Source organism: Caretta caretta, chromosome 14 (genome assembly GCF_965140235.1).
Source record: "Caretta caretta isolate rCarCar2 chromosome 14, rCarCar1.hap1, whole genome shotgun sequence".
NCBI classification, from domain to species: domain Eukaryota; kingdom Metazoa; phylum Chordata; order Testudines; family Cheloniidae; genus Caretta; species Caretta caretta.
The window spans coordinates 23947440-23970950 of record NC_134219.1 but is presented as its reverse complement, the minus strand read 5'-3'; the positions used below and the strand labels follow the sequence as shown (position 1 = coordinate 23970950).

General features: G+C 45.0%; 1 protein-coding gene across 3 annotated transcripts in view; it reads right to left on the bottom strand.

Moving 5' to 3' along the window:
• Window positions 1-3628: 3628 nt before the first annotated feature.
• The window catches only part of MYH10 (myosin heavy chain 10), a 136557-nt gene continuing 116674 nt past the window's right edge, over window positions 3629-23511 (bottom strand). For all 3 annotated transcript variants that reach the window (XM_048819248.2, XM_048819249.2, XM_048819250.2), the window contains 12 exons: window positions 20859-21011; window positions 20145-20393; window positions 18936-19148; window positions 18159-18371; window positions 16269-16430; window positions 10876-11004; window positions 9773-9861; window positions 9398-9521; window positions 9069-9277; window positions 7962-8070; window positions 6742-6914; window positions 3629-5323 (listed from right to left, as the gene is read on the bottom strand). In XM_048819248.2, coding sequence (XP_048675205.1) covers window positions 5179-5323; window positions 6742-6914; window positions 7962-8070; window positions 9069-9277; window positions 9398-9521; window positions 9773-9861; window positions 10876-11004; window positions 16269-16430; window positions 18159-18371; window positions 18936-19148; window positions 20145-20393; window positions 20859-21011 — 1968 coding nt within the window. In that variant the 3' untranslated portion in view covers window positions 3629-5178. The remainder of the gene's footprint in view (window positions 5324-6741; window positions 6915-7961; window positions 8071-9068; window positions 9278-9397; window positions 9522-9772; window positions 9862-10875; window positions 11005-16268; window positions 16431-18158; window positions 18372-18935; window positions 19149-20144; window positions 20394-20858; window positions 21012-23511) is intronic.

The following is a 23511-nucleotide window of genomic DNA, read 5'->3' as shown; positions in this document are numbered from 1 at the left end:
GAGAATCCTGCTAGGCGCACCAGCTTGGGGGCAGAGTGCAGGTATTGCAGGGGGGCAGGCAGCCACGTCAGCAGACTCAGCCTGGTTGAGCCCAGGCCCTGTGAGCACCTCCACAGTGGCAGGAGTGATGGCCAGGTACCTGCTGAGCTCCAAGCATCACCACAGTGCTGTGCCTAGGGGGGGTTGGCATCATGCCCACAGAGCCTCTGCCAAAGCCCCATGCAGCTGGCCTGCATGAGCACCCCTTCCCTCAAGGATAGGCCGGCTGCTTCCGGGAGCCCCAGGAAACCTGCCTTGGCGAAAACTGGACGCCCAGCAACCCTAGCAGGCTGGCTCCAGTGGGCCCTCTGCCATTAGAACAACGGTCTGGTCAGGGCAGGGGGGCTTTCCTACCAGCAGGTTCATTATGGCACCAAACTCTGACCTAGGCCGTTTCCTTCACACCAGGGCAGGGCCCCAAAGGATTGACACCGTGACCAGCAGCCACTTCTCCCATCCCTTGCAGTAACCCTAGGTGTTGTCCTCCAAGTACACCCGCTACCCCCCTCCCCCCGTTAGTCTCTCTAGAGCCTGGGATTTTGGAAAGAGCCAGTCTGAGATGCTACAAGTCCCCCCTGCTGCTCCTGGGACACATGCCGAGAAGAACACAATGAGGGACAGATTTGCTGTTCCATGCTGGGCTTCCCCATGTGCCCTGCAGCTCGGCTACTCGTCCCTTACACGGCAATTCTGCTGCCCTCTTCTGGCATGTTTTAGCTACTACAGCTCTCCAGGATCTGCAGCAACTTTCTACCATCTGAAGGACGCTAGAAGCCCCTCAGCACAGGAATTGCCAGACTGCCTCAGCTCCAGCTGCTTTAGAGAAAGGTACAAGGACCCTGCTACAGGTAGCTGTGGGATAAACCTGTCCCAAGAGAACATGTCCATTGAATGCCCAACAGTTTTAAAGCCTCTCTCTCTAATTAAGCAAGCCATGTCCCTGTGCATGCTGCCGTACACAAATCGAGTGAGCCCTGAAGATTAACTGTCAGCTGCAGCTAGTCTCTGGCAGGTGTGGATTTTAATACTCACCATTGAGCCCCACGGTAGCTCCGCTCCCCACATCCTGGCACACGGAATGATTGGTTTCCCAGGAGCCAGGCAGGATCAGGGGGTTCCCATGCTGACAGAAGTGGAGTGGAGTTGCAAGCAGCACCCCTCCTCTCTCATAGGGTAAATGTTTATAGGCTCAGCGCCACGTAACAACAGAGCAGGTGAGAGAGGGAGGGAATCTGCCTATGCTCTGGGTACTTGGCATGAGCTCCGCTGTAAGAGTTCAGTTCCAGGTCACCCCATCACATCCTGGAGCGGGCTCAGGACAGCTGTTGTTCTGCCCAGAGTGCACAGTGCAGGGTGAAGCTGAGGCAGCGGCACACTGGGCCAAGCTTGTGAGGTGCAGGGTGCCCCTGGCTCTGCTAGGAGTTATGCCTGGGAGATGCTGAGCCCCTTACTCCACAGCCTTGGGCCAATAAAGTGATAACTTTATTCCACACCAGTTTTATGCCATTCCCACCCCACTCATTGACATTTGGGTAGGGAAAGGACAGCACTGCTCTTTGATCAAAGTATTATCAGGGACTAGAAGAAAGGGTTGCTGAGAAAGCTTGTCCATGACAAAGAGTGGGGGTCGTGCAAGCAACCAAGATGCATTTTAATGTGACCAAATGTCAAGTTCTAGCCTGGGAAGCAGAGACTGACCCTGGCTGATGCTGTAGCTGAACAGGCTGATGCAACCCTTGGTTGTACAAACAGGGGAATCTCAAGGAGTAAGAAGGTTTATGATCTCTGGAGCTGGCACTGCTGTGACTACTCCTGGATACTGTGGCCACCTCTGCTGTCCAAAAGTGAAGACTTGATAAATTGGAGATGGCTCAGGGACCACCATGAGAACAACTGATGGATTGGGGAAAACATGCCTTATAGTGAGAGACTCAAGGAGCTCAATCTATTTGGTTAAGGGGTGATTTGGTCAGTCTAACAGACAAGATATAACAAAAGATCCAAGGGCTGGAAGTTGAAGCTAGACAAATTCAGACTAGACAGAAGCTGCACTGTTAAACAGGGAAGGTAATTTACCATTGGAATAGCTCACCAGGGCGAGTGGTGAATTCTCCATCACTGGTGATGTTTCAAACATCTTTTAGAAAAACAAACATTCAGTCACAGCTATTGGACTTGAAGAAGGAATTAATTGTGGGAAGTCCTATGGCTTGTGTTATGCAGGTCAGGCTAGATGATCACAATGGTCCTGTCCGGCATTAAGATGCATGAATCCCCTCCAGACAGAATGACCCCACTTGCTGTACCTGGGATGGGAAGTCACTCAAACTCCAGCTTGTGCGACAGGCAGCATGCCATGTTTGGAGTAAGGAAGACCTACAAAACCACCACACCAGAGCTCTATTGGAGCCATTATCTCCCCAGGCAACCCCAGATCCAATTCAGAGTCCATGGTTGGCTAGCAAGGTCTCTGAGCACAGGAATCAGCGCTTGGCTCAGTTTTTGGTCTATGTATCACCTTTAAATCCGTAGGCTCTTCAGTCTTTGGCATTTGCCGTGTGGAGCCAAATGTTCTCTACATTAAGAGCAATTTTGTTCTCCACCTTTTACTGTGCTAGTAACTTGTGCTTATGAATCACTGTGTATACTGGCCAGGGCTTCAACTGCTAATGAAAACGTTATACAGGCCACCTCCCAACCTGGTTCCCTGCAGGAACAGGAAAGGTTTTGAATTAAAGCCATCCACCTGCACTGTGGTTAGGGAACAGTGCCTGATACATAACAGACACCTCTTTAAAGCCCATGTGCTGAAGCATTACAGGCCAGTCATTTCAAAGGCTAATTTGCATCTAGTGACAAGACACGGGCCAGCTATAGAAATTTGTGGGGGGAAGACCCTGAGCTGTGTCTTCCCTGTATGAACTGGTATGTTGATGGCCATTATCTTTGAGGACTTCAGTTTATCTACAAAAGGGTTTGTATAGGAACATTTATTTCCAAATGACACCAGCTGAAGTCAATAGAAGAATCCAAGGTCTATTTTGGGTAGACTAAGCAGACCATCCATAGTCCAATCCAGTAGGGTAAAGGCAAACTCTTCCTTCAGAAGCACTCCTCCAAAGCTTAGCTCACCTCCTCCCCTATAAAGTACAGCATGCAGCCAGCAGTTCAGGACTCCAGGGGGAATTGCCAATGGATGTTAACAGAGTTCTTATGCTGTAAATCTGAACTTCCCCATTCAGAAAGACCTCAGCTTTGGTTAAAGGCCAGAATGGAGACAAATCACCACAGGAAGTGTGCATGGATGGTCATTTATAAAACAGATCCACGTGGCTGCAGAGTACCATGCATCTCCCCACTTGTGTATTTCTAGTAAGTTCCATGATTGGGCATGCAATGAAAAAACCTGCTAAAACTGGACTGGTAACCATGTCAAAAGCACTGGACAGGCCCTTTATACTCTATACAAATCAAAATAGGTTAGCTAACAGTAAGAAGGGAAACAGCAGCTGCCAAAGTCATATTCTTGTTAAGTCTATGTAGGCCTCAGGAGCTAGGTTTTCTTGTAAGTAAATAGAGCAGGCATCAGTATCTATAATGAATAAATTTATTGTCTTACAAAAATCATTGTCTAGAAATATGGGTATACAAGAAAACAAGATATTTGCAGTCAGATGCCTGGTGGTCAACAGCCAGTTCAATTAAAAAATATCCATACGCACAACAAAACCTTTGTAACAGATGTTAAAGCTTTTAACCCAAAGGAAAATCATGTTTTCAAGCACATTGCAGAGGGATGAGATTTCATAGTTAACACTGATTCATTATCACTGAATATCAATACCACCACTTTGACTAGAGAGGTACATGATATGAAGCACAGTCAAAAATTAATACAGTAAATCATTGTTATATAGGCAAATTATATATGTAACATTGTCTTAGTACTGTAGTGTCTAAGGCACTTTCTGTAATGTCAGTTTTTCAGCTAGTTAAACAAAAAGAATGTAACTACTTGGTGTAACACTGGTCAAAATAAAAACCAAAAGAAAGAATTCACATCCACTGGCGTGTCAACTCTCAGGCAGGCAAGATCCATCTTTTAACCTCTAAACTACAGAGACTCCAAACAAGCCAAAAACATAGTACAGTACAGATGGTCCTGCTGCTTTAGGCTCAACAGCTGGTTTTACACAAGGCTGGCTCGGGTATTTCTTAAACCTGTATCTCATGGCTGCGAAACTCCCTCATGTCAAGAGGAGCAGCAGCTATTCAGCTCCATGCTCTGAAGACTACTCAGCCAGCAGTTAAGAGTAAATTCCCATCCTGAGCCTCTGCTGTTCCATGTTTATTTTTTCCATGTGACGGGTGTTCATATTTTACTAGCCTTACTATGTACAGATGCCTTCAGACTGATATAGCAGGTCTATACAGATGCGAGGTATTGTACAAATTAGGAACGGTGATAATATTCAATTTAACTGTGGTGCACAAGCACTAATTGATGAAGCAGATGCCAACACTACTTCAAAATGATATGGCGGGTTAAAAATGGATACTATTCATTCAACCCTAGATTTCCTTCTGAACGCTTCCGAGGCCTGTTCACAGTTTACTTGCTGATTGTGTGTTGCTCACAATAATTAGGAGAAAAAGAAGAGAGACACAGGAGCAGTTTGGTCTTCACAGTGCGCCAACAGATGCGTTACAGCCGAGGGCCACGTGAGCACAAAAGAAATGGAAGGGTGTTATCTGTACAACAAAGCATGCATAGTAACAACAATGGGTCTGCCCCACCCAACTACCGCTTGGGAATGAAGTTTCTGAATTGATAGAAAAGTTGTATCCTTCACATGATGCTTTATAAAATGGCTTTACAAGGAATACCTGGGAAAGAGATGCACTGAACAGAGAGAGTTTACTAGATATAAAAAAGCAGTTGTACCTATATTGAAGCAGGGTACAGTATAGTGAGGCTACAGAGCCTTAAGACATAGTTGACCTGTGATAAGTAACCTTGTAGCATGCCAATATTACATAAGGCAGATTCACGGCCACAAGGCAGTTTGCTGGTCAGGTAAGTCCTTTGCACTCCACTCTGTGTAAAAGGGCTCTGCATGCTAATGGTGTGACGCGGCTCTACTCGGTTTGGGCAGGCTGCGTTTCGTTGAGGTCACTGCCTTTGCTTTCTGCATCGTCGTCAGAAAGTTCCAGAGAAGCACCTTCAATATGCAGCTGGCGTCTACCAGATCGACTTGAAGGGAAGGTGATAGGGCCACCCCTCCTAGAAAGAAACCACCAAATGATTGCTGAATGCAGGCCTGTGCTGCTCACTGTCTAGCCTGTGGGGTGAATGGTGGCTTTCTAGGTGACCCAAGAGGTATACAGTGGAACCCAGAAGTCCCACCAAGTCATCTACCCTTCTAGTCACTAAATACCTGAGCATCCTACACTAAGGAGGCTCCTGAAACCTTCCCTGGGGCCAGGAGTTATACCCCCGCCCCCCAAGACACTTTGTGTTTATGTCAATGCACACCACCTTCCCTAATGTCACGTAAGCCAGAAGCAGGGCAAGGAACGGAGTTTAGTACATTTGTGGACATTTAACGGCCCCAGATACAGGAACATCTAACACCAGCAGGAAATGGGCTCTCACTGCTACAGCACATGAATAGTGAGAAACACTGACCACTAGCTGATATCTGACTTGTGGACAACAAATGCTGTCGAGTCCTGCAACCTGACCAGAACCAGATGGGATCCAAAAAGTGTCAGGTTTGGGTCAGGTCAGAAAAAGTCGGCTCTCCTCCCACAGGGTCGGTGCCGCAGTGGTTGTGCACCTCACACTAGCCGGCCATCACTGCCTCGTGGCACTGCAGCACACACACCCAGCCCAGCAGAGGGTGGTGGGTGGCTGGGCATGCAGCCACCAATGCATGCAGTGAGGCTGACCCCATAGGCAGGAGGGGGGTGGCGCTGATTCAGGTTCGGGGGGGAGGGAAGGGGAAGGTTTAAAAATGAGGCCCGAGCAGACCTCTGAGATGCTGTACGTTATAAGAACGAGAACTGAGCTACATGCACTCCAGCACGACAAGCAACTCCTTCCATCTGCACCGCAGCACTGCCATGCTCTTACAGCTGGCCAGTTCAGCTGCTCTTTGCCTCTCCCACACTCTGCTCTGTGCCTAGCTCACTCAGTTCGCCTCCCCCTGTACTTCAGACCACACATCTTTCTTGATGTGCCGGAGAACCATTCCCAGAGAGGGTACTGAGCTGGATTCCAGCCAGGACAAGGCAGAAATAAATGGTTCTCTGTCACTTACATTAACAAGGAGCTGAGCCCCCTTACAGCATTTCCACAGAGGCTGGAATCAATCACACTGACTAAAACCAACCCACCTGTCAGAGCTAGAGCCCGGAAGGTTTGGAGCCAACAGACTACAAGGATCTTCATGAGGATTTACTGATATTTCCCAGCGTAGACCCTGGTACTCCAGATTCCAGTTTGAAGTTCCTTTGTAACATTACTGGCTCTGCTACGGCACTTCCAGACGACCCTGGCATCATAGAAGCCTCCCACCATGCGAGTGAGTTCCTGTAGCTACTTTAAAGCTTCCCTGTGGCTTGTGAAGACCTAGGTAAGATGCTGCCTGTGCTCAGAGCTCCTTCCAGGGCCCAGGCCCGCAGACCGGCTCTGCTTACCTCAGCCTGTTTTTCAGAGTGCTGACTTCCCGGCTAAGGCCCTCATTGGCCTCTGTGGCATCGTCTAATTCACGCTGAAGTTTACGACGGGAGGCATTCACACGTGTTGCTTCTTCTTCAGCTTCCTCCAGCTGGCGTTTGAGCTGCTTCATCCTGGCATTAGCCTTCTCCATCTAGGGGAGAGAGCCAGGCTGGGACCACGAAGCTTGACTCAGCAGAAAGCTGAGCAGCTGCAGCTGAGTGAAGTTTTGTGGTAAGGCAGAAAGGAAAGAGCTGAATCCTTGTCTTTCACAGTCAGCCTCGCTGGGGATTTTGATTGGGATGGGACAGAACAGGCTCACGTGTAAAAGTGGGATTCTGTCCTAGCCAGATGTCTCCTGAGTGAGTGAAGCTCCTCAGATGCACCTTGTGGAACCCACGTTTAAGTGACCAGACTATCATGCTATACAAATCTCCAGCTGAAGAGCTGCAATTCATTCTTGCAGACACACCAGTTGTGTCCTACCTAGCAATGGGGCCTGCAGGATGTAAAGGAGAGACGTGCTGGTCCCTCACATGGAGCCTACAGGGGGAGATCACCCACACCTGCCAGGTGCACAGTCCCCTCTGTCTCAAATCCTGGCAGACCAACAGTGCTGTACTGATTGCAGTGTGGGATCCTAGTGGGGTTGCTGATGCCCAACTCCCCAGCTCGAGAGGTGAGAGCACCAGGCTACACCATGGTGCCCATACACAAAGGCTCCACTTGCCAGCAGCTTGCCTGAGGCTGCTGCTGGTGAGATGTTTTGGGATGGGAGTCAGGGCCACTGTGAAGGCCCCTCTCAGGTGGCTGGGAAGACCACAGAAAACACCACCCGGGGAGAAAGGAGAGAGAAGGCCCCCGAGTTCCCAGCAGAAGCAGAGACAGTGTAAAAGCTGTGCAGCTAGAGACAGGGAGTGCAGAACTACCCAGCAGCTCCACCTGGATTTGCAGAGGGCCACTGTGAGAACTTGGACCTTGGGCTCTATTCTCATTGGGATTCATTGTTATCAGCAAGCATTTGAACAGGGTTTGTTTTATGTCTGGTGTGGGGCTTTTGCAGCAGGAGTTTCCAGGGAGTTTTCTTTCCTCCAGGTTGATTGTGAAGTCTGTTTAGTGGGGCAGCAGTTGTACCTGAGGCTCTTCCTGGAGCACGTCTGCAGGAGTTTGGGTTTGGAGCCAGCTGTGCACCTTTGCTTACCTGTTCTTTGTACTGGTCTGCATGCCGACGCTCATCTTCCACCTGCATGAAGACTTCTTTCAGTTTCTTCTCTGTACGACGCACCAGCTTATTAGCAGCTGCTCTTTCCCTAAGAAAACAGAGCAATGTTAACCCTAGGATCAATCAGCCTAGGAATTTTATACATTGGTTCACTTGTAGCAGGGTTCTCTTTCCAGAGCATAACTAGAACACGTGGAGTTCAGTGCTAGCGTGTCCAGATCTGAGTCACACTCAGAAGCACAAATGGGTTTGATTTCTAAGTACCTTTCTAAAATGCTATCTTGTAATTGTGCTGGTTGTAACGGAAGGATCTAATCTGTCAGCACGGGAGCAGAGTGGGCTTGGCTGTTCCATGCTAAAACCAGGGGTGCTTGTTATCTGAGGTGGGGATCAGTTGCAGTGCTTTAACAAGGGCATCTGCTAACCATCTGCAGAAGAGAGATGGTTTATGGTCCTCCCCCACAGCTGAAGTACAATAGTGGATGGTTTTATCACAGGGAGAAATTACGGTCCTAAAAGAGAAGGCTGCTTTTTTTCCCCTGGAGCCGGGCTGCCTTGTCCTTGGGCAGGACATTAGAAGCCATCATTAACACAGAAAAATAACTACAATACCAAAAATAACGAGCTGTTAATGGACTGTTCATTGCACACACTTCCTAATTCAGGTTGATAGAGGGTTGTGGGGGTGGGCGCTATCAAACTACCAGGGTCTGTATCACTGGCTGTGCAAGGTGCTTACATGGCTGCACCACACTGTGGGATCCACTGTACTAACACAAACAGCATCACAAGGAGGCTCCACACCCAGCTAGTCTGGGGAAAGAACCAGCTCAACAGTTTCCTCTGTACAGTGAGTTGACCTTGAAACCCAGATAAGGTGAACATAATGTAAAGCCTCAGTCTTTTTATGCTGTTCAGTCCAAGAGTGTCCCTTCAGCAACTGAGTCCTAGCTAAGAAAATCCAATTGCTGGGACTGAGATGGGAATATTTAGTACCTATGAGTAGTCCTGCTAGGGCCATGGAAGTTTCAAATAACCAGTGTTGCCTGTATTTACTTGGAACACCAAACAACCATCTCCTCTTACTTTGCTTCCTGCTCAAGCTGTTCCTCTAGCTGTCCAATCTTAGCTTCCAGAGCAGAAATGGTTGCCTTGAATTTAGACTTCACAGATCCCTCCAGCTCCTGCAACTTGGCTTTCAGTTCTTTGTTCTGTCTCTCCAGCTGCTGGCGCGCATTTTCACTCTTCTGGGCAGCACTCCGTTCTCCAGCCAGCTCTGAGTTGAGCGTATCAACCTTTGGGAGGGCATGAAGAGTCAGTCATCTGGCAACATTCAAAGCCTTCATTCACCTTTTATACTGTACACTTAAGGGAGATAAAAGTGCCCAAAGCAGCATATGCCAAAGATACTGCACCTGCAGTGTGGTCTTCCTAAACCGGTCATTGAGGAGTTCCATATTGCTCTGTTCCTCTTCCAGTTCTTCCTCCAGCTGTGCAATACGGGCTTCCAGACGGCGCTTCTCATCCAGCAAAGCTGATCTGGAGGGTGAAAGAAAGCGGGTGGCATGTTACATGGTCCAACAAGGTAACGCAGTAATTACCTCCACTTGCTTTTAATAAGTCAGCAAACTCTCTCCCGATGCTGCAGTACCTATGCCAGTCATTCCCTTCATCGGGAAAACAGTGAACCAAGAAGTCAGTGTGGGGCATGCAAGTGCATTAGTAGAAAACACAGTCATTGCTGCTTATAAACAGCCTCGGACAGGAGGACAGTCCATTTGATGACTCACTTTCCAGAAGCACTGTTTGCAATCTCATCAGCCAGCTCATCCCGCTCTTGCTCAGCATGGCGACGAGCTCTTTCGGAGGCAGCAAGATCCTGCAAGGGTCATGAGAAGACTCATTTGCTTATTTAATACGCAGACTAAAATAGCACTGGTGACCTCAGAGCTCTGCCAACATTAATTCGGCTCCCCAATACCACTAGGACACAGTGAAGTGCTATTACATGACTTGCACATAGTCACACGATCAGTCAGCAAAAGAGCCAGGAATAGAACGCAGGAAGCCAGGCTCCCTCCCTTGTTCCAACCACTAGCTCACACTCCCAGTCTGTCACTACTGGCTTCTTCATGACTGCAGTGGATTTACTCCCTTTAACCCTAAATGGAAAATACTATAGTGTTTTAGATTGATCTTTAACTATGTCAATTGCCTTCCATCTCTCTTATTAATACATGGATATCTTGAATCAATTTCATTATTCATACTGCATTACTGATTTCTCTTAATGGAAAAAGTCTTCATTTTTGAAGCTCATTAACAATAAACACCTCCTAAACAGTCATTTATAAAGCTACAAAAAAGAGTCTTTGTTTGCCAGACGTTACAATAAGCATTGGCAATCATGGCAAAACTAAAACTAAAAGGCACAAGCCTCTCAGGTTCTCTCTGTGGCCCACAACAACTTAGTAGTTAGCACCACCAATGTCAGGAAAACTTCAAATATATTCTACAATGCTGCATTAGTGTATTTTCTGTATCCAGGTTGTGGGGCATTAAAAGATTCCTATGCCTTTACCTATCCAATTCTCTATTGGTAATACTGATGCTCTGCATTTCAAGCACCTTCCATAGGAGAAATGTCTGAGCACTTTGAAATCAATAGAGCCTCATGTCCCCTCAGGAGGTAGGTAAGTATCCCTGTTATACATGTGGGGAAACTGAGCACAGAAAGATTAAATGACAGCCAAGGTCACACAGGCTGCTCACAGCAAAGCTGGAAGAGAACCCAGATCTCCTGGTTCCCAACCCAGTGTTCTAATCACCAGACAGGTGTACAGAACACTAACGTACATGTCACTCACAAAGGCAACTCAGAACTAAATCATACCTCTTGGAGCTGGAGTATTTCTGCTTCAAGGCCTTTCAGCTTCTTTTCATTCTCCTTGGACTGAGCAAAGATCTCATCTCTGGATGCACGGGCCTCTTCCAGCTCCCGCTGATAGTCTTTCATCTGAGCCTGGAATTTAAGAGAAGGAAAAAACATCATCCGTTAGAGGACAAGTGCAGGGATTTGCTATAATCCCTTTGGGAGTTCAACATTTAGTAAATGAGGACACGCACATAGAAGGGGCCCAGTCCTACTTACTGTTTGAGATACCCACTCATTGTAGCCCCAAAATACGCACATTTTGGTCTCATACTCCTCCACTAGATTCTATCCAACTTCCCATGTTTATTTTTAAGAGACAGGGCTACAGAAAAAAAAAACCTGCTTAAGCTTGAATGATAAAAATTGGCAGGAACCTTATTGAGATCTCATGCTTTTAAATGGCTTGGGGGAGAAAAAATATTTTGATTTTTTCAGCCAGGAATGTCTGTGAGGGGAGGGCTCCTGCCACATACTGAGAATGAGGGGCGATCAGCAGGTTATCTCAAGTGCTTATATACGAATGCACAAAGCCTTGGAAACAAGCAGGGAGAACTGGAGGTCCTGGTGATGTCAAGGAATTATGACGTGATTGGAATAACAGAGACTTGGTGGGATAACTCACATGCCCGGAGTACTGTCATGGATGGTTATAAACTGTTCAGGAAGGACAGGCAGGGCAGAAAAGGTGGGGGAGTAGCACTGTATGTAAGGGAGCAGTATGACTGCTCAGAGCTCCGGTACGAAACTGCAGAAAAACCCGAGTGTCTCTGGATTAAGTTTAGAAGTGTGAGCAACAAGAGTGATGTAGTGGTGGGAGTCTGCTATAGACCACCGGACCAGGGGGATGAGGCTTTCTTCCAGCAGCTCACAGAAGCTACTAGATCGCATGCCCTGGTTCTCATGGGTGACTTTAATTTTCCTGATATCTGCTGGGAGAGCAATACAGCAGTGCATAGACAATCCAGGAAGTTTTTGGAAAGCGTAGGGTGCTTTCCTGGTGCAAGTGCTAGAGGAGCCAACTAGGGGGGGAGCTTTTCTTGACCTGCTGCTCACAAACTGGGAAGAATTAGTGGGGGAAGCAAAAGTGGATGGGAATCTGGGAGGCAGTGACCATGAGTTGGTTGAGTTCAGGATCCTGACACAGGGAAGAAAGGTAAGGAGCAGGATACGGACCTTGGACTTCAGGAAAGCAGACTTCGACTCCCTCAGGGAACAGATGGGTAAGATCCCCTGGGGGACTAACATGAAGGGGAAAGGAGTCCAGGAAAGCTGGCTGTATTTCAAGGAATCCCTGTTGAGGTTACAGGGACAAACCATCCCGATGAGTCGAAAGAATAGTAAATATGGCAGGCGACCAGCTTGACTTAACGGTGAAATCCTAGTGGATCTTAAACATAGAAAAGAAGCTTACAAGAAGTGGAAGGTTGGACATATGACCAGGGAAGAGTATAAAAATATTGCTCGGGCATGTAGGAATGAAATCAGGAGGGCAAAATTGCACCTGGAGCTGCAGCTAGCAAGAGATGTCAAGAGTAACAAGAAGGGTTTCTTCAGGTATGTTGGCAACAAGAAGAAAGCCAGGGAAAGTGTGGGCCCCTTAATGAATGAGGGAGGCAACCTAGTGACAGAGGATGTGGAAAAAGCTAATGTACTCAATGCTTTTTTTGCCTCTGTCTTCACGAACAAGGTCAGCTCCCAGACTGCTGCGCTGGGCATCACAACATGGGGAATAGATGGCCAGCCCTCTGTGGAGAAAGAGGTGGTTAGGGACTATTTAGAAAAGCTGGACGTGCACAAGTCCATGGGGCCGGACGAGTTGCATCCGAGAGTGCTAAAGGAATTGGCGGCTGTGATTGCAGAGCCATTGGCCATTATCTTTGAAAACTCGTGGCGAAGGGGGGAAGTCCCGGACGACTGGAAAAAGGCTAATGTAGTGCCAATCTTTAAAAAAGGGAAGAAGGAGGATCCTGGGAACTACAGGCCAGTCAGCCTCATCTCAGTCCCCGGAAAAATCATGGAGCAGGTCCTCAAAGAATCAATCCTGAAGCACTTACATGAGAGGAAAGTGATCAGGAACAGACAGCATGGATTCACCAAGGGAAGGTCATGCCTGACTAATCTAATCGCCTTTTATGATGAGATTACTGGTTCTGTGGATGAAGGGAAAGCAGTGGATGTATTGTTTCTTGACTTTAGCAAAGCTTTTGACACGGTCTCCCACAGTATTCTTGCCAGTAAGTTAAAGAAGTATGGGCTGGATGAATGCACTATAAGGTGGGTAGAAAGTTGGCTAGATTGTCGGGCTCAACGGGTAGTGATCAATGGCTCCATGTCTAGTTGGCAGCCGGTGTCAAGTGGAGTGCCCCAGGGGTTGGTCCTGGGGCCGGTTTTGTTCAATATCTTCATAAATGATCTAGAGGATGGTGTGGATTGCACTCTCAGCAAATTTGCTGATGATACTAAACCGGGAGGAGTGTTAGATACACTGGAGGGCAGGGATAGGATACAGAGGGACCTAGACAAATTGGAGGATTGGGCCAAAAGAAATCTGATGAGGTTCAATAAGGATAAGTGCAGGGTCCTGCACTTAGGACGGAAAAACCCAATGCACAGCTACAGACTAGGGACCGAATGGCTAGGCAGCAGTTCTGCGGAAAAGGACCTAGGGGTGACAGTGGACGAGAAGCTGGATATGAGTCAGCAGTGTGCCCTTGTTGCCAAGAAGGCCAATGGCATTTTGGGATGTATAAGTAGGGGCATTGCCAGCAGATCGAGGAACGTGATCGCCCCCATCTATTCGACATTGGTGAGGCCTCATCTGGAGTACTGTGTCCAGTTTTGGGCCCCACACTACAAGAAGGATGTGGATAAATTGGAGAGAGTCCAGCAAAGGGCAACAAAAATGATTAGGGGTCTGGAACACATGACTTATGAGGAGAGGCTGAGGGAACTGGGATTGTTTAGTCTGCAGAAGAGAAGAATGAGGGGGGATTTGATAGCTGCTTTCAACTACCTGAGAGGTGGTTCCAGAGAGGATGGTTCTAGACTATTCTCAGTGGTAGAAGAGGACAGGACAAGGAGTAATGGTCTCAAGTTGCAGAGGGGGAGGTTTAGGTTGGATATTAGGAAAAACTTTTTCACTAGGAAGGTGGTGAAACACTGGAATGCGTTACCTAGGGAGGTGGTAGAATCTCCTTCCTTAGAAGTTTTTACGGTCAGGCTTGACAAAGCCCTGGCTGGGATGATTTAATTGGGGATTGGTCCTGCTTTGAGCAGGGGGTTGGACTAGATGACCTCTTGAGGTCCCTTCCAACTCTGATATTCTATGATTTACCTAAACTGACTGAAAAGTGTTGCAATGAACATTGTATTAGAAAATGTTCTCAAGTCTGTAGATGCACAAAAAGATCCATTAGTCTGAATGCATCACGTTAAGTTCACACTTTAAAACTGTATTTTGGTAAACTCAATATTCTGAATATTACAGCTACTGATCATATTTTCCACAAACTCGGCTTGACTGTGGATATCATTAGATCCCAAAAATCAACTCAAACTTCAATTTCCTTTAAAACAACTTAGTGCCATTTTTCTTAAAGTGATGGATGCAAGCCAAAATCTGTGAGCCATGGGACCACTTAGTTTAGAACATACCTAAAAGAATAGACACAGTACATATTAGGGTATGGAACCACACATTTGGCTTGCCATACTAAAAACTAGTCCAACTTTGATGCTGTCGTGTACCCGTTAGGTTTTTATGTGATATAAAGAGATGTCAAACTTTACGCACTTGGGGGGTTCTGAAATTAGGAATCTAATCCTTAAACACCCAGGTAAGAAAAGTTGGGTCTCACTGCAAAACCTAAGATTGAACTTCATGGTTCCTCAATATACTAGAACCATGCATAAATGCTCAGAGATTAGGAGTCTATAGCTACATTAGAAATAAAAAAAACATTAAAGAACATTAAGGTTGCAAATCACTCACTCAGAATTACCAGAATTGAGGTTGCCCATCCAGTCTCCATTCCCTTCCCAGCTCTTCATCTGATCTAATCTTCCCCACAGCCTCCAAGCACCCCTGCACCCACGTTCCCTGCCCTGACTAGCTCCCAGTCCTTGTCTCTGTCCAGTGTGTTTCCCCACACACCCAGCTCTCTGTCCAGCCAGTCCCAGGTCTCCTCTCCGTCTCCACACCCTGGCTCTTTGTCAGAGCCATTTCCTCTTCCCCATCCACCCCACTGGATCCCAGTCCACCGCTCACCCAGCTCCCAGTATCTTCTCCTCCCACCCAGTCTGACAATTGTCCCCTCTGCATTTGGTTCAGGCAGCTTCCTCTACACTACTTGGGTGCAGCAGGAGAGACAGGCTACTTGCTCTCAGTTCCGTTGCCTGGACCCGGACTCAGATCCAGACCCAGACTGAAGCAGCCGGGAACTGCAATTGCAGAGAAAGTCCTGTTTATGCCCCTACTGCCCCAGACTGGAGCATGTTCAGTGTGGACAGAATCTTCAGGGAATTTAGCTGCAAAGCTCCAGCTAGTGTCTACTGACCATGTGAGAACTGTGATGTTTCAAAGGTTTATCACTTGGCCAAATTTGGGCAGATTTTCACAGGGATGGAAAAGGCACATAAAAAGGTAATTTCTACCCTCCCTCCTCCAAATTTCAAACCCTGTTCCAAAACATGAGGGCACTAGAGCTTCTCAAAGAAAAGGTCACCAGAAATCCCACCCCCCCCCCCCAAAAAAAACCCCAAAACATGGGCAAAACTATGCATCTTCTCCTAGTCTCATTTTTAGAAATGGCTTAACAGTTTCAGCCAAAATTTTCCAAAAATGGTTCAGCTTGAGACAGACACCCAGCCCTGGAAGATTTCAGCCCAAACAGTTACAGTCTGTCAAAGTGATAAGCAACTCAAAACAGGACAGCATAATGAGAAGTGCTCGGAAATCTTAATAGGCAGTTTTACCAGCCCCACCTAGCACATTTGAACACACATTCTCAAGTCATTGCTCAGCTATTAATCAGTTATTTTGATCTGGCTGTTTTATGAGGTCCTTTGGTGGGGGCAGGGGGGAGGGAAGAGCTTTCAGCAAGTATTTAACTGAGTCCTTTACACAAAATACTGAAATATGGCAATTTTAACCATCTCATTGACAAACATACTGATGAACTGAAATTACAGACACTGTTGCAATATGCTGCAGGAAGCAGTCATCTAGGGACAAGAGTGAAACTTGAGAATAGAGAGCTGTTCTCACCCTCAGACTGCAAGGAAACTTGACCAAAAGAAGAACTCTAAAGCAAGAGACACTCCAAGTTCATTCATGGACTGGCTTCACACACCTGCAGTTTGCGCAGCTGTTTGATTGCTTCATCTCGAGCCTTATTTGCAGCTTCTATCTGAGCTTCAAGGTCTTTGAGATCCATCTCCATTTTTTTCTTGGAAGCCACAGCAAGAGCCTTCTGTTTGCGCTCATCCTCCAGTTCTGCTTCAAGCTCCCGCACCTGTGAAGTTACAGTTTAAGAGGCTCTGTTACAGAAATTGATGAAACGGGAAAACAAGAAGATTTCGGAAAGAATCTAAAAGGATAAGAACCAAGGAAGTCCTTGATAACACAAGAGGGACGTGAGAAAAGCTCAGCTCTTGATCATTATCAAGTTGACAGTACTACAATAGGTAAGTCTGAGGGAGAAAACCACACACAAAACTTATGGAAATCTTGACAGCTTGTGATCTCTGCTGAAGTTTTCGCAACGAGAAGCAAAGCAAGATCTCAAAGCAAACGTGACACCCAGGGAATTTCTGAAGTACTTCTGAAAATTCATATGCTAAACATCCTAGGGACTAAAACAGTGTTACCCATTCAACTGCTTCATGATCAACTTTCTAATAAATGTTTCTGTCTACCTTCATTGTTCCAGTGCAGAAGCTAATATTTCAGCTTATTAAACTGCTCTTACCGAAAACAACAGAATAACCTCAACATTTTTAATACAGAATTATAATTAAATGGTTACTTCAGACACATCTATGTCACCAACACATACAGTAAGACATTGTATCCCAACCATAACTCAAGGCAAAAATGAAGAGCAATTTAAGTAGTATCTAATATCTGAGCAACCAGCCAACAGGAAGCTAAAACAGATTAACAAATTATGCAACAATGTTAAAATTGAACCAGAAAACTTGGCTGTTACACAAAAACTGACTTTGTTGTATATTGAATCAAATTTACTATTTTGTATTAGAATGTCAAGAGCTCTTGTTCAGTGGTGATACAGCAATATGCACTCTTACAGCACAATGAGGTGGGGAGCCTTAAAAATGACCTTCTCTATCCATTGTTTATAACCTTCCCATAGAAGCTGGAATTGGGCCAGTGTTGCCAACTCTCATCATTTTATCCAAGAGTTTGGGGATATTTGATGTTTTTCTTTAAGACCCAGCTCTTTGAGTCATGTTATTATGTGTCTGCTTTAAAATTAAAGAAAAAAAAGCAAGTTTCTAGCCCTCACGGTTCTGGAGAAAAGCTTGAGAATGAAATCAAAAGCCTCTTACATTAGAAGACAAATATGAACCTAAAAACTTCTTTAAAAATCTCATGATTTTTAAGCTATCTTTTAATGTTTTGGGGCCTGAAATGATCGTTCAATGCTAGGGGTTGGCAATCCTGTGATCCTTTTTCCAATTTTCATTAGGGAAATAGTTTGTTTTGCTGATTATCTAGCACTTATCTCAACTACGTACCATATCAGTCAGCAGGAATGGATCCATCTCTGAAAATACAAGCACTGCACCACATATTTTACTTGACATAAATCCAGGTAGCAACTACTGCTACAGAACAGTAGAAGGAGCACATGCACTGCACATATTTTAGTATGATCACACCAAAAACTGCATTTTTGTAAGTGACTTGTTAGTAGTTTTGGATTTATAAAGACATTTCCAGTCATTTCCATTTTAAAAAGGTAGTTAAAATGGAAAGAACAGCCAAGTAGCAAAAGTGTCCTGTTAAGAAATTAAAATCAAACACTCTACATTACATGTACTGGAGGTTTTGTGCTACTCGGTCATACAGAATGTGTAAAGCTTAAGAGATCTGTAGGGCAGGATCATCACATAAACCTTGAGGGACATCCCAACTTTTGAGTAATAAGAAATCAATTAACCATGTTCTTTGTTTGTTTGCTACAGTTGCTTTCAAAAGCGTGTTTAATAGGGGATACCTGTTTAACCAGCATCCTCTTCTTCTCTTCATTCTGTTCATCTCTGGCCTGTAGGTCTCTCTCAAACTGAGCCTTCATAGCTTGCATGTTCACTTCCAGGCGAAGCTTGGCATCTTCTGTGGCCTGAAGTTCATCTTCCAGTTCTTCTAGCTGGGTCCTCATCTCTTCAACCTGCTGCTCTAAGGTTCGCTTGGACTTTTCCAGTTCATGGACCTAAAACGCAAGCATGAAGCAGATACAAGCTTTTTGTTATTTTGACAATAGTAATGGTATGACTGCAAAATAGGGGATCAATAAGATATTGAGTCCTTTGTTAGCACTGATTTAACTCTGTGGTTGTCCTACACTAAACCAGAATAACTAAGACACTCATTCCTAAATCTGTATTAACAACAACCCAGACCGGCAGATGAAGTTTTAACTGTCTGATAAACAGAGGAAACTAGCAGCTGTATAGTCAGTGATTCAGAGTATCCCAAAGAAAAAAGAGCTAGTAAGATAAGTTTTTGATCTAGCATAAGGGTAACAGTCAATCATTTGATGTGTGTCTCCTACTTACCACATCTGTGAATGTTGCAGAAATGCCTGGCATTGGTGAATACCGATTAGCCTCCAGAGTATTACATTCTTTAGGTATTTTAAAAGGTACAGCTCTTAAATATCAAGGTTTCAGACTTTCAAGTTTTACTATCTAGTATTAGTTTCCTTGTACAAATGGGCTTTACTATTTTATCCCCTTCATGCAATGTAGCACACAAGAGGTGGAAAAATACTTACATTTTTGCCCACATCATCTTTGGAGCTCATTAAGTCCTCCATGTCTGCACGCAACTGCTTATTCTGCCTCTCAAATTCTTCTTTAGCCTCCAGGGCTTCTTCCAAACCTCGAGCCAGAGACAGCGCCTTGGTCTCCTTCTCTCTAGCCTCTGCCTCTGCCCGGTCCCGCTCTTCTGCGTAGCGAGCGGAAATATTCTTTTCTTCCGCCAGCATCTGAAAATGTTAATACAAGATTCAAATATTAATCTTAAAGAAAATCTGTCAGAAGGACACTCACTGAAATTTCAGTGAACATGTTAATGCTCTCAGGTTACCTGGCATATTATTCATTCTGCCAACAATGTCAACTCTTGGTCAAGGAGTTTTGGCATGAGATAAAATAGGGACTATCATCCAAAACACAGTAGTCTGAAAATAAAGGGAGCTTCTATCCATGCTCTAGGAACTGGCTCAGAGCCTCAGTTTTATATTCCTCCTTCAGTCTTCATGTCCCTCTCAAAAAATCCATCAGGATCCCCCAAGACAGTTAAAGTCAAGTCAAACTCTAGCATGGCTATAAGCTTCTACTTAAAAGACATTTCACTTTTTCATAGACCTATCCAACCAGAATGTGAAGCACCAAGGTAGGTGCGTGGCTCACTGAAACTATTAGAAAAGTGGTCCCCTGTGAAAAGCCAACGTTGCAACAGCCAACTGAGTCCACACAAAATATTGTGTTTCTAATTAGAGGTCTCCCTGAAAAAGTCTCGGAGTGGTTAACACATGACTGAGGCTTTACACGCTACCATTTCTTTGCCCTGGTCTACACAAAGTTAGGTCAATGCAAGACAGCTTTCGTCGACCTAAGTGTCTACACTTAAATTTCATTCCCACCAACATGACTTGCCCGCTACACTGACTTAACTCCACCTGCATGAGGGGCGAAGTGCCATGGTTGATGTAGTTCGGTCGACGCAGCGTCAGTGTAGACACTGCATTGTGGGATGGCTTCTGAAAGCCAGCGACAGCAATGTCCCACACTAACAGTTCAATCCGTACAAGGGGTGGGGGCGCTCACTGCCAAAACAAGAAGCAAATTATAGACACGCACAAGTGATGTAATAACTTGGGCGACTGTACACTCACACAACTTAGTTCAACATAATTTTGTAAAGCAGATGTTGCCTGAGTGTTGAAGGCAGAAGTGAGATGACCGGAGTTAGAGAGTACCTGATCAAACTTCTTCTGTTTTTTCTCCAAGTTGGACACAATCTGGCGCTGATGATCCAGGTCCACTATCAAGTCATCCAGCTCCTGCTGCAGGCGATTCTTAGTCTTTTCCAGTTTATCATAAGCCATTGCCTTCTCCTCTAGACGTTGGCTCAGAGCCTCCATATCCTTCAGCAATTTCTTCTTATTTTCCTCCAAACCTTCAATAGTCCCCATGTCGTCATCTACCTTCTTCTTGGCATCAGCCAGCTAAAGTTTTACAGAAGACAATAAAGTGGTTTCTTATAGCTTCTTACTGTTCACAGCTATTAACAGGATACAATAAAAATGCAGTTACACCTCCACGATGCAAAAAAAGTAACGTTTATTACACTGTGGGAAACCCACAAGAACAAAAACAGCTATTTCTGATTAACCAAGGTACAAACAAAATGATGATACAACAATGTATTACAGGTATGAAGCCTTATAGGATATGAGAGTTAAATCTGCCCAAACTAACTCAGGGTACTGAAATCTCACTGTTATTACAAAATGTTTACAACACTTTGGAGGAGAAAGATCCATGAAAAATTATTCAACACAAGTCAGCCTAATTTTTGTCCCAACTGAAAGAGTGAAATATTGCCTGGCAGAAGTTGCAAAACATTTCAGAGTCATCACACTGAATTTGTGGGCCACACTAATATCCTACCATTTCCAATAGCTTCATACCTGCGATTGCAGGGTGAGGATCTGTTTCTCCAAGTTCTTCCTGGCCTCCTCCTCCTCTTCCTGCTGCTCCTGTAGGTTGTTCTTCTCTTCCTCCAGCTGCCTAATCCTACTGCTCAAGTTCAATTTCTGGCGGGTTTCCTCCTGAAGAAGCTCCTGTTAGCATGAAAATAATTAATCTTGAATTTCACCTTTTGCTGATGGTATTTAAATCTGGCCTTAAGATGAGCTGCCCTCCAATATTCCTTTGTTTCCTGGAGGGGGGGAAGGGGGTAGGGGGGATGCTTGAAAGAAAAATAGTATTTTAAGTCAGCTTTATTTTCCTGAATACTGTTTGATCTGAAGATATTCAATACTCCTCTAATTTGCTAATCTCAGGTCCATCACTCATCTCCAAGAAGTTTAATTAAAATCTAGTTTCATGGCCAAAAAGGTCATCTTAAATTGGTACAGCTTAATAATACATAGTGGTATGCAGAACTAAGCCATCTTTCCAACAGAAAAAAAAATTACATGAGATAAAAGGAGAATTGTTTTAAAATTGCAAGATCTAGTTATGCTGCTCAGCTGGCACTACCCAGCACCTGCTAGAATATCATTACATGTACAATAAATTTCCATCAGAACCCACTGCTTTCCTTGTGGGGGCAGGTTTATTTGTGTTGTGCTCTCTTTTCCTCCTATACTTCGCTTCCTATTAAAAAACAACAACACTTGTCTGAACAGCAAAATTGGCTAAAGACTGGGACCTGAAAGGACAACAACCATGAGAAGTAGAGAAGTCACTTGGTTGAGCAGGGTGGGAATCAACTCCACTAAGTGATAAAAACACTTATGCATGCTCCACAGACAATGTCTAAGACCGTAACAATTTAGTGAAGCCACCTGCCCTCTGACACATCACAACCTTACCTCCACAAACCCCATGGTGAGGCCAGTAAATGGCTGGGTTAGAAGAGTTTCCTGACATCAGATGGCCTTAATGAAGATATGGTCCTATTGGGTCAGACCATTAGTCTCTCTAGTCCTGCATCTGTCAGTGGCAAGTCCTGAGACACTTCAGAGGAAGGTGGAAGGAACTCCACAGTAGAGAACTCTAGAACAGTGTACCCACACAGGCAGGATCTTCCTAATACCCATTAAATAGTGAAGTCTGAGGACTTACAGCACTGACATTATATGGGGTTAAAAAATGCAACTGTGGATGTTCTCACTTATGTAAATGCTCACTTTTTGTTTAAATCCTACTTAAGAGGGCACCATTGTGGCAGCTTATCTTATCTTGTTAAGTCCTTCTGAATTTCCTCTGTCTTCTCTGGTCTTGGCTAACAAATTGTGTCATTGGCAAATTCAGTCACCTCATTTCTGATCTTTTCCAGATCACTCAGTCAAATTCCTTATTAAGGTTTTACTGCAATTATAATTGATCATTTCTATTTTCTGTCTCAACCTCTTTGTAATCTATGACAGCACTTCACATCTTGTCTTCAAGACCCATGACTTACTTTCCTTGTCAGCTTCTCATGAGGGATTTTTGACAAAAGGTTTTTTGAAAGTTCAAGTTCTAAAGAGGTTTTTCTTAATCGTTTATTTTGGGGAGATGTTCAGAATTCTAGAAGAGCAGCACAGTTCTCCATTACAGAAGCCATGCTGTTTTGTCTCTTGAGTTAATGGAATTATGACAATTTTCACCAGCTGAGGATTTGCACCAATAATGTGTCTATCTGTGGGACAAGAATAACGGGAGAAAAGACTAGGAAGGCAGGAAAGAAGGCAACAAAATCCTGTGATTTTTAGCATGTTTCAAAGTTTTGTTACATTCCACAAATGTAAGTTTCAAAATTGCCAGGAGCTGACTATGTCCCTCCCTCACCCAATTCACCCTCAAAATTTCAAGTCTAACTGCAATAATTTAAATGCTAATATTTTTAAGTATATTTTCCCTGTTTTCCTTTATTCAAGGGGAAATTAAATGCACACAAACTCTTTATTGACAATGGATGTAAAGAATGTACATAACCTTTCATGGTTTATTTGTACATTAACCCAAAACAAACACTAGGGCTACGTAATTTTAAGATCTCAAGTTACTCAAAGGCAGGGGGAAGGAGGAGAGAGAGAGAGACTCTCCTTTATGCCTTACAGGTGGCCCCAAGAGCCTGGTTTACATGAACATTTAACATACTGGCTCAGTAAAGCCTATGGAATCGTTGGTAGAACGTAAGAAACGCTAAGTGAACCTTACTGAGATGGCCAAGTCTAGAAAGTAGCAACTCTAGTCCGCCATGAAGTCAGTTTTTTCACAGATTCAAAGGCCAGAAGGGATCTCTGATCTAGTCTGAGCACCTGCATAACACAGGCCATTGGACTTCCCCAAAATAATTCCTTTGAACTGGAGAATTCCCTTTGAACTAGAGCTCCCAATGCAGCTGAACAGTCAGCAACATAGTACATATTTCAGTGCACAGTGGCTCATCTGAGCCAGTGCAGTGATTATTTGCGTAAGTCAAGGATTTCTGGCCCACAAGTTACCGATGGGAAGGAAATGAAGGGAGTGCAATATCAGTGCCATACCCAATTCAAAAAGCTAAGCAAATGTGGATACTTAGGTTTCTCACAAAGCCTTCTAGAGGGGGCTCCAAGTGTTGTTGGAAGA